The sequence below is a fragment of the Helianthus annuus genome, chromosome 16, assembly GCF_002127325.2.
Source record: "Helianthus annuus cultivar XRQ/B chromosome 16, HanXRQr2.0-SUNRISE, whole genome shotgun sequence".
NCBI lineage: Eukaryota > Viridiplantae > Streptophyta > Magnoliopsida > Asterales > Asteraceae > Helianthus > Helianthus annuus.
The window spans coordinates 10,424,150-10,440,913 of record NC_035448.2 but is presented as its reverse complement, the minus strand read 5'-3'; the positions used below and the strand labels follow the sequence as shown (position 1 = coordinate 10,440,913).

The window sequence follows — 16,764 nt, the reverse complement described above, 5'->3', positions numbered from 1 at the left end:
TATTTTGGGAATTTTAAAGATTTTTAATAATTTTTACCTTGCTCATAACCTGCGGTTATGGCTACGGTTCGGTTAATACCGAATATGCCCTTTTCGGCCAAAACATGAGTTCTACAAGGTCTTTTGACCCGATTCCAGTTGCTACTGGTTTTAAATAATAAATAAAGTATTTTAAGCTTTATAAGCTGCTCGGGAAACTCAGATTTCCTGTAGAACTCGAAAAGCCCTTTTAAAGTCTTTAAAATGACCGAAAAGCCCCTACGGGCCATAATATTAACTTAAACTCGTTACGGGCGTCACGGAAGGTATCCTACTGATACCACAACCCATTTAAGGCATATTGACTTAGGAAATAAGCGTACGACTCTCATAGTTAACCGTTTCGCCTATTGCGCGCACGGTTCGGCTTATGAAACTAGTTTTCATAATTTAGCCGATACGGGTCAAATAATATCATTTGAACCCCAAAATCCAGAGTGTGAACCATTAACCCATATAAAACAAGTCTCTGAACTTGTTGGGTCAGAATCACACTCCATTCTCGGTTTTCGCCTTTCACGCGATTAAACCATATCTATATATATCGGAACCAACCGGTCTAGGCTACGGCCATTTTAACGACTCGTTAGGATTCCAAGAGGTTAATTAAAACCTTCGTTCCAGATTAGGAGCCCCAGTAAAAGCTATCGGTGATTTAATCCAAATAAGGAAATATACTTGCAAAGGTAAATACTTTAACTTATTTCCCCTATATGGGCTTGGGTTACGGTATATTAATACCGCTTGATTGAGCATTATATAATTCCATCGCTTAGGTGGTTAATTGATTAAATATGATCGGCTCATTTAAACAGTTTTGTTGCTTATAAGCCTTTGGGGGGTTTAATGACCGTTGTCCCGGATATCCTTGGCATCATTTTACGAAATGGCCACGACCATCGACATCCCGGTGTAGGCGTACACCCGGTATAAAGTGTCGACACTAAAATTAAAAGACGTAGCCGTTGGTTTTTATACTACGGTTTTACGCACACGTGGTGTGTCTATAAATCTTTAACCCGGCACGACCCGGGCTACTGAACGCATAAAAGAACATGTAAAACGTTCACAAGATCATTATGAATTTTCCCAAGTTATAAAAGAGTTTGTGCCTTGTGCATTCAAATCAATTTTAATAAACATTTTCAAATGTGTCAGTTGAATGTATTTACCAGTGTAAACTGACGTATTTTCCCCAAAAAGATTAAGTGCAGGTACCTAAACGTAAATTGGCTGGTATTAGCTCCCTAGCGTCGGGATAAGTCTCGCAAGCTTGATTGCAATATCTGATGGAACAATACTTTATGTTTATTTACGATCCGCTGTGGATATATTCAACCCCTGTAATACATTTTGATATTACAATCAGAGGTTGAAGTTTATATATTTATCTTATGCTTCCGCTGTGCATTATATAATTGTGTGGTTTGACTATATTGTTGCCAACATCGTCACGGTAATCCCCCACCGGGCCCACCGGTGAGACACGTGGAAATCGGGGTGTGACAGTATTTATAGTGTTGGAGTAACAAGATAGTTGGTGGAGCCCACCATCTTCTGGGTTAATATACATATAATAATTATTTTTTAATATTCCAAAAAGTAAAAATGTAAGTTCTCTTAAAACAACTTTAAATACATATACGGCACCGTTCGTTTCAACTAGTCAGTTAATCGGATTTTATTATTCGTTTGAAGTGGTTCTAATTTTTTCGTTTGAACCATCATTGAAATTAGGTTTACAACGGGTTCGCAACAACAAGGCATGTTACAACACAAAAGTTAACAAGGTTATTTATTAGGTAATTCAACAACATTACAACATTACAATAGGATCTATCAAACTCGCAAATTACATAAATGCAGTACTATTTTAATTACATGCAGACGAGGCTGCTTTGTTAAAAATAACAAAACCTAAAACTAGTGATACGGGCCCGCAAGAATTGGGTCCGTCGCATGATAGAAGATACATAGCATCCGTTCAAGTTGAGCTTCCTAACGCAACTCTTTTGCGAAAGGAAATGAGAGATCTAAGGTTAAGGATGCTGAGAATTCTGCAACCTCGGTGATGTTCGCGAACAACATTACAATAGGATCTAAATCTCATACCGAAAATGGGGCTGATGCCCCCACCAGAAGTTGCAGAATAATTTACGGGAGGAGGTGGTAGATGAGAAATGCCTCAGCGTCTGCTAAATCTTTCATAAGACTCAATAGCAGACGTAGATGCATCCACAGCAGCAGATTTTATTATCCTCGTACACCTTACGGGAGGAGATGGTAGATGAGAATAATCTTTCTCCTCCACACAAGATCTTCCCACTTGGTATACGAAAATTAAAACTGAGAAAAATATCATGATGAATGAGGTCCCGAATGATCCAAGAGCATCATCATACATTGACCAAATTTTCCTATCGACAGAAATATCAACCAACGAACATCTTTTATAAAGAACATCATACAGACACAATTGAAAATTCAACATTATATTTTTTTTAACAAACACAGTATGTTGTTACATACGAATTGTTGTGCATCTGTTATGTTATGTAATATAGTTGGATTATAAAACAGAACATTTCAAATTTCAGAACCCATGTTATGTATGTTATATGAATCAGCGACCATTAAAAAGATTGTTATATCAATCAGCGACCATTAACAAGAATGTCATATGAATTGGCGACTTTCATAAAGATTGTAATATCAAACAGCGACTTTCAGCAAGAAATATGATCATTCAGTGACTTTCAGCAAGAAAGCAGTACCAAACAGCGACTTTCAACAAGATGGATATATGATTTGGCGACTTTAAACAAGGTTGTTACATCATTCAGCGACTTTCAAAAGGTTGTTTGATCATTCAGCGACTTTCAGAAGGTTGTTATATCATACATCGACCTTCAAAATTTTCTACAGCTTTTGCAGAACATTCAGGTTTTTGCAGAAAAGGTGTTACAAGGTCGCTAATTGAATTGGCAACCTACCTAAAGATGTAAACAATATTCCAGACCACCTAATGGCACTCTTTTGGGGTTCAAACCACTTACTTTTGCAAAAAATTCGAAAAAATAACACTCCTTAGTGTTAGACCTCGAAAATTCACATCCTATAATGTATTGACACGTGTCATAAGCTGCAACATGTTAATAAATACTATAGAGGGACTAAAGTTGACAAAATATAGAAAGTAAGTGAATTCAAGGGTTCAAAATGTCAACAAGGTATAAATATACTTTACGGTAACCCTACATGATGCTCGTACCTTCAAACGAATGAATCATGGATTATACGGAACTAAATGTGGAAGAAAGTGAGGAATTACAAACTACAGGGGTTAAATGTGTCAACATGTTTAAGTTATACCTCTGAGTGACCCTTTATCAAACCCGAGGCTTTGTAATGGTAATTTATGCTCACTAGAGTGCACGATATAAATTTCATAAAGTTTCGTTATCAAATGAGAAAGTTATGATTGAATTTGTACATGAGGGGTTGAAAGCGTCAACGTTGAAAGTTAAGACTTTTCGGGTAGTAATAAAGTAACCGAGGACTTAACAAGATGGGTAAAAGTAACGAGTCCCTTATACGTAAATAAAAAGGTTTCATAATGCAAAGTTACCCCTCCGAAGAGCCAAGAGCCAACTGCAATAATGTAAAAGATTTGAAAAATCTTACAGCAGGTCTCAGGCGGGCCGCGTAAGATATAGCAAGGGATTACGCGAGCCGCGTCAATAGCGTAAAGATTCGAAATCTGATAGCAGGGTTCAGGCGGGCCGCCTAAAGATTAGAAGAACCTTACGCGGGCCGCGTCAGACTCCCAGATGCAGAATACCTGGGCAGCAGCACTGTTTGGTGTTTTAACCGACTTTAAACATTATTGCAACAGCATGGGCGCCCCCTAAACGACCCCTAGGCCTCAGAGACACTTGTTGATGATCTGGTTACACTTGTAGACTTGTGTGTCATGATCTAATGCATCCATGATCACTATAAAAGGCCATGAGATGCAACCATTGTAACCACACCTTCATTCAACACTTCTGATCATTTCTGGAGCTCAAGTGTCTTCACTAAGCATCTCTGGTCGTGCATAGGACTTCAGTAAGTGTGCTTAACCCTTCTTAGTTAAGTTTTTGCTTAGTTTTAGCTTACGAGTCAATCCGTCGTAATTAACGATTGTCTTAGCGATTAATCGCAAATGGTCCAGTGATTAGTCGAATCAAAGGTAGTTATATGTTGGTAATTATGTGGGCATTAAACCCTTAAAAGGGCACCCTCTGATTCCCACTCTAACTAGTCCTAATGTCGGGTCAAAGTTGTTTAGGAAAAAGTCAACAGAATGCTAATTTCTGATTTAACGCATAATTAACAATGTAGATGGCATGTAACCTATTTTATCACTCATATAACTTGATAATAAGTATAAGAACTGGTCTAAGCTTGTTTGATCCGACCATTTACTATTTTGACCCGGTTCGGAACCGAAAGTCGCAAAACTTTGACTTTTGCTTTGACTTCAGTTCTGACCCGATTAATATGACTTAGAAATGCCTTAGGACTCCCTTAGGACCAGGTTACATGATGGTATAACCCTCTGTGGCTGGTTCGATGTTTGTCCGAGTCATTTGCACATTTCCGTTATATGCTTAAAAGTGGACCATAATGCCCTTTTGACCTTAAAACGAGAATTTTGGATATGTGAAAGGACAATAACCTTAGTTACTGATTTCTAAACATGACCCAAAAATTTCATGTCAATCCGAGGTTCAGAATAGGAGTTATGCTAAAAAGCGCAATTAAGGAAACTTTAGTAATTAAATAGCGCAATTAGCATAAAGCCTATCTAGACTCAAATTTCGACACCAAACCTTTTACACACTGATGTAAAATAATACTTTGGGCTTTTTAAAGATTTTTAATTATTTTTAACCTGCTCATAACCTGCGGTTATGGCGTTGATTCGGTAAATACCGAATATACCCTTTTCGGACCTAAAATGAGATCTACATGGTATTTTGACCCGAAACCAATTGCTACTGATTTCATATAATAAATAAAGTATTTTCGAACTTTATAACCTGGTCAGAAAACTCAGATTTTCTGTATAACCCGGAAATCTCTTTTATAATCTTAAAAATGACCAAAATACCCCTACGGGGCGTAAATTGGGATTAAACTCGTTATGGGCATAATGAAAGGTATCCTACTGATATCACAACCTCTTTAGAGAATATTGACTTAGGAAACCTGTGTAGGACTCATACGGTTATCCGTTACGCCATTTACGCATTCGGTTCGGTTTATGTAACTAGTTTACATAAATTAGCCGAACGGGTCAAACCTTGTTGTTTTGATCTCAAAATCCAGAATGTGATTGGATTACCCATATTAAACAAGTCTTCAAACTTGTCGGGTCTAAATCACATTTTATTCCGGTCTTCGCTTAATCGTGCGTTCGAACCGTATCTTTCGTTAAAACTAACCGGTCTAAGTTTAAGCTTAATCAAAGACCCGTTAGGATTGAAATAGGTTATTATAAACCTTCGTTCCAGAATAGGAGACCCGGTGAAAGCTACTTTCACTTGCCGTTTGTGAATTATACTTGCAAAGGTAAATACTTTTAACTTATTTCCCTATACGGGCTTGGGATACGGTATATAAAATACCGCTTGGTCCAACATTGAATCTTTAATCGATTAGTGGTTAAATCATTGATATGCTCTGTTTTGAAATGTTTTGTTTGCTTAAAGCCTTTGGGGGGTTAATGACCATGTCCCGGATATCCCTGGCATCATCTTACGAGATGGCCACGACCTGAGCACGGGGTGTAGGCGTACACCAGTCAGTGCATAAATGAATATATGATGTGGTGTGTCTATTGATCTTTAACCCAGTCTACGGAACGGGCTACTGAACGCATGAGAAACATGAAATTCGTTTACAAGTATTATATTAAAATAATTATCCCAAGTTATAAAAGTTTGTGCCGCGTGCACTCAAATCAATTTTATTAAACCTTTTCAAAAGTGTCGGTTGAATGTATTTACCAGTGTAAACTGGCGTATTTTCTCAAAAAGGTTAAGTGCAGGTACTATGCGAACTAGGCTGGCTTTCTCCTAGCGTCCACAATAAGTCCCGCAAGCTTGGATGTCAAACTGTTGAACATGCTTCCTATTTATTTTGGATCCCCTGTGGATTAATTTCGACTCTTGTGATACTTGAAATTACAATTTATTAAATTTGAAATATATCTATCTTTTGCTTCCCTATGCATTTAAATATTGTGTTGTTTGACTGTAATGTTACCAACTACGTCACGATAGTCCCCCACCGGGCCCACCGGTGAAACGTGTGGAAATCGGGGTGTGACACGTGATGTAACACCTCGAAAATTCATGTCCTATAATGTATTGACACGTGTCATAAGCTGGAACGTGTTAATAAATACTATAGAGGGACTAAAGTTGACAAAACATAGAGAGTATGTGAATTCAAGGGTTCAAAATGTCAACAAGGGATAAATATACTTTACGGTAACCCTACATGATGCTCGTACATTCAAACGAATGAATCATCAATCATACGGAACTAAATGTGGAAGAAAGTGAGGAATTACAAACTACAGGGGTTAAATGTGTCAACATGTTTAAGTTATACCTCTGAGTGACCCTTTATCAAACCCGAGGCTTTGTAATGGTAATTTATGCTCACTAGAATGCACGATATAAATTTCATAAAGTTTCGTTATCAAATGAGAAAGTTATGATCGAATTCGTACATGAGGGGTTGAAAGCGTCAACGTTGAAAGTTAAGACTTTTCAGGTAGTAATAAAGTAACCGAGGACTTAACAAGACGGCTAAAAGTCACGAGGCCCTTATACGTAAATAAAAAGGGTTCATAATGCAAAGTTACCCCTCCGAAGAGCCAAGAGCCAACTGCAATAATGTAAAAGATTTGAAAAATCTTACAGCAGGTCTCAGGCGCGCCGCGTAAGATATAGCAAGGGCTTACGCGGGCCGCGTCAATAGCGTAAAGATTCGAAATCTGACAGCAGGGTTCAGGCGGGCCGCGTAAAGATTAGAAGAACCTTACGCGGGCCACGTCAGACTCCCAGATGCAGAATACGTGGGCAGCAGCACTGTTTGGTGTTTTAACCGACTTTAAACATTATTGCAACAGCATGGGCGCCCCCTAAACGACCCCTAGGCCTCAGAGACACTTGTTGATGATCTGGTTACACTTGTAGACTTGTGTGTCATGATCTAATGCATCCATGATCACTATAAAAGGCCATGAGATGCAACCATTGTAACCACACCTTCATTCAACACTTCTGATCATTTCTGGAGCTCAAGTGTCTTCACTAAGCATCTCTGGTTGTGCATAGGACTTCAGTAAGTGTGCTTAACCCTTCTTAGTTAAGTTTTTGCTTAGTTTTTGCTTAAGAGTCAATCCGTCGTAATTAACGATTGTCTTAGCGATTAATCGCAAATGGTCCAGTGATTAGTCGAATCAAAGGTAGTTATATGTTGGTAATTATGTGGGCATTAAACCCTTAAAAGGGCACCCTCTGATTCCCACTCTAACTAGTCCTAATGTCGGGTCAAAATTGCTTAGGAAAAAGTCAACAGAATGCTAATTTCCGATTTAACGCATAATTAACAATGTAGATGGCATTTAACCTGTTTTATCACTCATATAACTTGATAATAAGTATAAGAACTGGTCTAAGCTTGTTTGATCCGACCATTTACTATTTTGACCCGGTTCGGAACCGAAAGTCGCAAAACTTTGACTTTTGCTTTGACTTCAGTTCTGACCCGATTTAGTATGACTTAGAAATGCCTTAGGACTCCCTTAGGACCAGGTTACATGATGGTATAACCCTCTGTGGCTGGTTCGATGTTTGTCCGAGTCATTTGCACATTTCCGTTATATGCTTAAAAGTTGACCATAATGCCCTTTTGACCTTAAAACGAGAAATTTGGATATGTGAAAGGACATATTGACTTAGGAAACCTGTGTAGGACTCATACGGTTACCCGTTACGCCATTTACGCATTCGGTTCGGTTTATGTAACTAGTTTACATAAATTAGCCGAACGGGTCAAACCTTGTTGTTTTGATCTCAAAATCCAGAATGTGATTGGATTACCCATATTAAACAAGTCCTAAAACTTGTCGGGTCTAAATCACATTTTATTCCGGTCTTCGCTTAATCGTGCGTTCGAACCGTATCTTTCGTTAAAACTAACCGGTCTAAGTTTAAGCTTAATCAAAGACCCGTTTGGATTCTAATAGGTTATTATAAACCTTCGTTCCAGAATAGGAGACCCGGTAAAAGCTACTTGCACTTGCCGTTTGTGAATTATACTTGCAAAGGTAAATACTTTTTACTTATTTCCCTATACGGGCTTGGGATACAGTATATAAAATACCGCTTGGTCCAGCATTGAATCTTTAATCGATTAGTGGTTAAATCATTGATATGCTCTGTTTTGAAATGTTTTGTTTGCTTAAAACCTTTGGGGGGTTAATGACCATGTCCCGGATATCCCTGGCATCATCTTACGAGATGGCCACGACCTGAGCACGGGGTGTAGGTGTACACCAGTCAGTGCATAAATGAATATATGATGTGGTGTGTCTATTGATCTTTAACCCGGTCTACGGAACGGGCTACTGAACGCATGAGAAACATGTAATTCGCTTACAAGTATTATATTAAAATAATTATCCCAAGTTATTAAACCTTTTCAAAAGTGTCGGTTGAATGTATTTACCAGTGTAAACTAACGTATTTTCCCAAAAAGGTTAAGTGCAGGTACTATGCGAACTAGGTTGGCTTTCTCCTAGCGTCCACAATAAGTCCCGCAAGCTTGGATGTCAAACTGTTGAACATGCTTCCTATTTATTTTGGATCCCCTGTGGATTAATTTCGACTCTTGTGATACTTGAAATTACAATTTATTAAAGTTGAAATACATCTATCTTTTGCTTCCGCTGTGCATTTAAATATTGTGTTGTTTGACTGTATTGTTGCCAACTACGTCACAAGAGTCCCCCACCGGGCCCACCGGTGAAATATGTGGAAATCGGGGTGTGACAGTTAGGGTGAGGAACGGTTTGTGTTAAAAGAATAAAAGACAACGAAAAAAACAAAAGTCGTTAGGTTTATGTTAGAAGAATAAACGTAGGGACTCAATGTGTTAATGTGGAGTGAACCTACTAATTGACACAAACCTCAGTGACGTAAACTACAATTTAGGGAGGAGCAAATCCCGATCCCGTCTCGATACCGTCCAGATCTCGAAAATCCCGATCCCGAATTTCGCTAAAACTGGGTACCGATACCGAAATATGTCGGTACATATGGTATCGGTACGGTAGCGGTATATCAAGGTAAAATTCAGTATTTTACCGGTATCGTCTCGATCCTGAAAATACGATACCGAAAATACCCAAAAGTGGATACCGTTTCTGGTACCGAAAAATTTCGATACAGTATTTTCAGGATCAGGATCGGTACGAGACGGGATCGGTATTTGATACTAAATGTTCATCCCTACTACAATTTAATCAAACGGAAATGATCACGGGTCATGGACCATGGGTATTCTATTTGTTTATTTTTTTAGTTTCTTTTTTTATATATAATGAAGGGTAAGTATTCCGATTTACATTGATTTACCCAAACTTTTAGAGTAAGGTACCAGTGTTACCCACTTATGAACACTACAAAGTATGGATATAATTTTAGAAAAGTAAAGATTATAGGTGTAATTTTAGGAGAGAAAGTATAATGTACTTCAGGGCTTAACGTATATTGATGTACGCGACCAAAATAGAACGTGCGTAATTATTGTCCCATGCGTGATTATCACATTTTTTGATCAACTTAACTTGCGTAATTATACTTCCATGCGTGATTATCTCCAAAAACTAACTGATCCCATGCGTGATTAACTGCTCCCATACGTGATTAACTGGCTCCCATGCGTGATTAACTGTTCCATGCGTGATTTTTGCCCTGATCCGATGGTTACACACGTCGCGTACATGAAGTACGATAAGGCTTTTTGTATGTTAACCTTTCCCTATATACGCCATGTAAGTAACTCATATTTATCCAAACATCACTGACGGGCCCTATGAGGTGGTACGTATTTGTCAAACCATCCAACTCGTATGATATTTTTGACTGCACATAAATGACATTTGACTACCGACAAACTCATATGGCCCATATAACTAATTTTTGTCTTGTCATATGACTCATCTGATATCAGTTTTTACAGCATACGATGCATGATTGTGTGTTAATGTTGTATTTCAACATAAATTTGTGATGATATGCTAAACAAAAAGAACATGTTAGTATGGTGTGTTGAAACTAGAGATAAAAGTAATAGAATATAATTACAAAGGTGCATTATGATCAAATAGATGAAAACTCAATAGGGTTGGTGAGTAATTACTTGAATCACAATGGCAAAATGTGATCAAAGTGATGAACTAGAATCACAAATGAGTATATGACTAAAGAGATGAACTAGAATCACAAATGAGTAATAGGCTATAAAACTGGTTTCTAGATACATAAAAACTACAACTTAGCACATTATTGATCTAACCTTATTACACGACAAGATGTTAGCGGACCGTTAAAACATGATCAAGAACCAACATCTTGCTTACCAATCGCTTCTCCATCTTTCCTCTTCAAGAAGCAAACGAGACATCAAATAACCCATAAGTTCTTCGCGGTGGAGAGAAAACACAAAATCCAAATGAGCATATTCAAACTCATCATAAGACGCATCCACACCCGCCTCTCGCATTAACCCATAATGCTTTCTCACCATCGATGGACGGACCACCTTGTCTTTCTTCCCCGCAACAAGGTCCACAGGGATGTCGATGAACCCGTAATATTCTCCCAGATCCAACGGTTCTGGTAAACCATACACTCGCATGTTAGCCGCAGGACTCCCGTAATCGAACATCCTGAACTTCTGAGCGTGTTTCATTTGAGCTAAATGGAGTGCAATGCCATAAGAAACCCCGGGCATGTCATTCATGTTGTAGTGGGGTAAACCCATCACTCCGATCCAGTTCGAACTATCACCACCCAGTAGATAACCGATCAAGGTTTGAACCACCCCACCAACCGCAGGGTAGTTATGGAAATCCCGGGCTAGTTTGTTAACCAACATGCGGAAAAACCTCGTGGGTATGTAGAAACCGGGCACTAGAGGTTGTACAACGGGTGCGAGCCAAAGGAGTAAGCATTCGAGTACTTTGAAGCCAATTGACGAGTCGTGATGAAATCCAGCTGGTGATAAAAGGATCAGTCTTGATAACCGGTGCGGCTTTTGTTCCACACGGCGTGTTATGATATACATAAGTATTGCAGCTCCACCTAAGCTGTGACAGATGGCACAAAGTTTATAAGGTTGCTCGGTGTTCGTTTCTTCTGTATCAGGTTCTGAAAGAGATTTTAATTCTGAAGTTTTCACTTGGTGAATTTTTTCTATCATGGCTGGTATGTCTTCGATCCCATGCTCGTTGATCGAGTAACCCCAGTACCTATTTAAGGAATAGATTGTGGGACCCGCATGCATTAATCAAATAGAGTAAATTACGTTTTTGGCCCCTGTGGTTATATCACTTTTACTATATTAGCCCATCTGCCCCCATGGTCTCTATAACTAACCATTTTGGCCCCCATGATCTCTAGACTTAGGGGCCAAAATGGTTAGTTATAGAAACCATGGGGGCAGGTATGTTAGAAATTCTTATTTTGGGCTAATATAATAAAAGTGATATAACCACAGGGGACAAAAACGTAATTTACTCAATCCAAATAAAATACGCTTCTAAAGATATAAAAGTTGTAGCTTGAAGGAACTTACTCTCGTGAAGATATATTCTTGTTGATGTGTTCTCTTGAAACTAGACCGCGGAAATTACCGAGGAACACATCATAGCCTAAAAGAGGAAATGAAATTATCGTACGACATAAAAATGTGCCTGCTGGTGAAAGAACAAAATGGCAAACCTTGATCAAAAGCAGCAAATGCAGGAGAGCCGACAAATCCATTAGATACCCAACTGGTGGGGGAATAAGGAAAATACAGTCAACATAAAAGAACACACAAACATTATGTTCAAATTCTACGGGTCGACCCTAGTCGTAACTTATTTGACCAGGTTTTAAAACTTAATTCAATCCAATACCAACTCTAGATTAGTTAAGTGTACATGAGTTGAGTGTTTTAAGATTTTTATCAAGTGTCGTGTTAAGACACAAGGTTTCATGTATAAATCTTGTTTAATCACTTCCATTAGCATCAACTAAACATGTTTGGAGTTAGTTACATATGACCTTGATATAAGAAGGGTCGTTGTCACACTTATGTATAAAGTAACTTAACCAAGAAACCTTCCAAGGGGATGACAGAGTGGTAAGCACTAGTTTGAATCCAACTTTCACTAGTTTCCTGCTTTTAACCCCCTTGAAGGCCACCTGTCTAGCACAAGCTACGTTTTACCTGATCCCATTGGTTAACAGGATATTGGTGGTGGGTCCAATGAGTGAGTTTCCTGGTAACAGGCTCTCATTATCACCAATAAGTAACAAGAAGATACTACCTACCCCATAGATGAATCAAAGACTCCGTGTTGCAAATAAACCGTCTTTCTTGCATCACGCCTACAACAATGATACAAAATCATTAAAATAACGTTTAGAGCAAACCTCAAAATACAACAAGTGAATTTACAAAGTGAATACAAATACAACTTCTACCTCGGAATCCGTTCCAAAACAATAACATATCCATCGGCAGTAACCACATTGATCGCTTCATAAGGATACCTAAAAAGTAATGTTTTTAGATGTGTGAATGGTGTTCAAATTTTTCAAAAAAATATTACTAATGATGCTTCCACTGACCCAATATAAATTTTTGAAAGTTAACTAACACGAAATATACGTTACTTAAACTATGCAGAACATTGTTTCAATTCGTTTCCATTTATTATCCTAAAAAGTTAAAAATAAAACTTACCCAAGCTCTGTAATGACATCTTGACATGTTCGAGAATCCGTATTCAAGGAATTATTCAATCTAATTTTCCTTTCTATTGGAGTAGGGATGTTCTCAGCGAGTGTGGCGGTGGTAACATAGGCGGTTGAATCATCGGCCACATAAGACCACCTCATTAACACCCTTAAAGAGTCCACCGGAGAGAGAACACAAGCCGCTATCTTGTGAATACCTTCAAATATGGATTCTATAAAAATCTCCATACCAAAATGCATATCCTGAAAAAAATATATATACATAATACGATTATTAGTGAGTTAATATAACTTTCGTAATCGTATTTGTATTGTCGCCTCTATCTATACATAAGCTTTAAAATACAAGCAAACCTCTATAACTCCACGCCTTCTGTCAGTAGTTCGTTCAACAACATGATCCAATGATTTCCTGACAGCGTGGACATGTGAAGTCCGGAATCTTCCATGGGTATGAGCGGTCCCCTTTAAGGCTCTACCCAAAAATATGCTATACATATAAAATGGCATACCAAGTGTTAGCCTTGCAGGAAGCAGAAGCCACAAGAAAATGGAAAAAATCCATTGTGTCTGGTTCTTCTCATGCTTGTTGTAGCTGCTTGCCCTAGAGAATTGAGAACCTTGTGATGTTGGAGATGAGGGAGATGTGTAATCATCATCATCGTCGTCATTACCATCACAATCTACTTCTTCTCCAGAAGAATAATCTACGCTAGATGCTGAATCAGAGTCCATCGCGAGTTCATGAACAAACTGGTTAAAGGAAGAAACACTGCTACCAAAAAATATGGAATGCATGTCAATAAGAAAAAAAAAAGCTCAAAACAATAGCTTGCAAGAACGAACAAATATAGGCAAACAAATTAAGGAACCTTACTTCTCCATCCAGCGAGGAAACCGCGGACCACGAAAAGACGGTCTGAGCTCCCAACCTTGAATACCTTCAAGCATGTTAGCCTTGTAAGGCAATACAGCCAACAACAATGCTGATGATCCATTTATCAGCCTCAAAATGATATTTAACGACTCATAAGTAATCGTTTTCACCGACCTACACAACACAAGAGGCCTTCATGATCTTCACAAATTTCCAACATACAACTTCACACATCAAGAAGCCAAATTTTTCACCTTTTTTTACAGTTTAAAATCATAACTTTGGGACACCCAGTGATTACCATCCTACAATGTATTTCATGTTTCCTATGATTACTCATAACCAGTCTCAGCATTGTTGGGTTTATGGAGACTTAATTAGTTAATTGGGCTTGGTTTAGAAGACACAAAAGTGGCAGACTAATTAAATTAAAGACTGGAGACAGACTGGTTTCATTAATTATAGCTCATTTACTTGTTTTCTTTGGAAATAAGTTATAAATCCTAAACTGAAATTATAAACCGAAATTATAAGGCTGGAGAGTATGGGGTTACAACCACACCCCCCCCCCCCCCCCCAAATCCCTCTCTAGGCCCCCCTCGCCCCGTTGCCTAGGCGCCATTGATCACTCGCCACCACGACAACGAGCAACAACGGAGTCAAGGTGGTGGGCCCCATGTGCTTGACCAATCAGGTTTTTTCTTTGTTTTTTTTAATAAGAGGGCTTTATTCCATTGCATGGTTGTTTTTGAGAAGAGGCAATGGAGCTCCATGTCTACGTGGCACACATACGTGGTGATGAGGTGGTGCAATGGAGCCTTATGGAAACAATATATCCTAGTTGCAGTTGTAGACCTAGATCAGCGTAGACCGAACCACGTAGATCCTCGTGTTCTTTGCTTTTCTGCAGTTTATTTGTGTGTTTTTGCAACTCATCCTAACAAGCATATCCTAAAACTTTATATTTAGATTGGTTTGGCTACAAAACTAAAAGAATTCATACATATAACCTCAAAAAGTTTTACAAAATTCTTCATGCATAGACAAATTAAGCCAATTATTTGAAAACTAATCCTACATAACAACAAATTTTTCATTCAAAGATTCAAGATACAATCTAGATAAAGAAATATCTAACTATTATATAGATCAAGACTCTATACCCACATACAAAATTTATAAAATTTAATGGACAGATAAAGAAAAGAAAGAAACTCACTCTTTTGTGACAGCAAGAAAGTTGTCAACCAGCCGCTGAATCATTTGTGTATAAATATGTGTGTTATATGTTATAGATTTACAGCATCAAACCCCAGATTCAAATCGAATAAAACCCTTTAATAGTCGGGTTTCGTACTCTCGATTCGAGAGAGAGAGTATGAGTCTAGAGAGAGAAATTGTGATACACGTGGAAGAGAAGAGAAGCCATGCGTACATATGATCAGGCGGATTCTTGTCGCCCCGCTGAAGAGGAATCGAAGTGGGACCCACATGGATGTTAAGAAACAGAAAGTGGGCCCATACATATGAAGTCTCATATGTATGACGTGGCATTGTAAAGAAGCTTGTGGGCGGATCGCAAGAGCCACGTGTCAAATGTGTCATCATCTGAAATTGTTAAGTTTTTTTTTCTTTATTTTTTTTAAACGTGAAATTTTGAACCAAACCGCCAAATGTACAATTCTTGCGATGATGGTTTAGAATGATATTTATCGAAAGATATTATAAAATAAAGCAAAATAAAATGATAAATAGAGAGTTTGCGAAGATTATCCATTTCCATTCTAATTACAATTCTTGCGATGTTAGAAACATTGTGTTAAACAACTGTGGTTTGACCATTTATTACCTAGATTTTTCTAGGGTTGGACAGATCGGTATAGTTCATGGTTTGATTTATATTCAGGTTGAATGCGTTGGGTTTGATTTAACCAGACATGATCGAAGAATCCGAAAGACTCAATGGAATGGGTGTTAAAATAGGATACCATGTCGGTGTTACCTTAAAGCAAAATGCAACTACACTACAATGCCTATTGTTGTCCAAGACGAATTTACACAATGTGGGCAATGAGGATGAGGGTACTTTTAACATTCATGGGGTATGGGAGGCTGTGGAACCTGACACGGGAGTGGATGCCAAGAAAAATAATTTGGCAATCACCTTGTTATTTTAGTCTATATATGGGGAACACATTTTACAAGTTGGTGATATAATGACAGCTAAGGAGATGTCGGATGCAATCAAAGTCGGACGTCTAGGGGTTGATCTTGTTAGAGAAGCAAGAGTTTAAAGTCTAATGCTAGTGTTTAAAAATTTAAAGCTCAATGGTCAGTTGATGACTTTCTAGATAAGCTTTTTCGATATTGCTTCAAAATTAACTTACTTTGGTTCGGTAAATGAAGTACCAAAACTTGTTAAATGATTCCATAACGGGTTACCGAGATGATTTTTTCACACGGTGGCATCAGTTGAACAAGTTATGGACATGAAATCCATCGGGATGAATGATGTTATAGGGTGACTAAAAGCGTATGAAGAACGGATAAAATACGATGAGACTCATGATGGCAACCAAGGTAACCTGATGTTTAGTAAAGTAGAGTCTTCTACTAATAATTGGAACCGGCATTCATATAAAGGGCAAGGCAGAAACCGAGTTGAAGGTTAGGGCCGAGATGATGAGAACCAAGATGGAAGTCAATATCGAGATGATGGTCAAGATTATGGATTAAAAAAGTTGGATCAAA

General features: G+C 38.2%; 1 protein-coding gene across 1 annotated transcript; it reads right to left on the bottom strand.

Annotated features, from left to right (window-relative positions):
• Positions 1–10,596: 10,596 nt before the first annotated feature.
• Positions 10,597–14,181, bottom strand: LOC110917874 (lipase member N). Its single transcript, XM_022162324.2, has 8 exons — positions 14,014–14,181; positions 13,491–13,908; positions 13,123–13,379; positions 12,861–12,929; positions 12,708–12,764; positions 12,111–12,163; positions 11,965–12,040; positions 10,597–11,638 (listed from the first exon to the last, which is right to left on the bottom strand). Exons 1-8 carry the CDS (start codon positions 14,085–14,087, stop codon positions 10,744–10,746), a joined length of 1,899 nt encoding a protein of 632 aa, XP_022018016.2. The 5' UTR covers positions 14,088–14,181; the 3' UTR covers positions 10,597–10,743.
• Between the last annotated feature and the right edge of the window lie 2,583 nt (positions 14,182–16,764).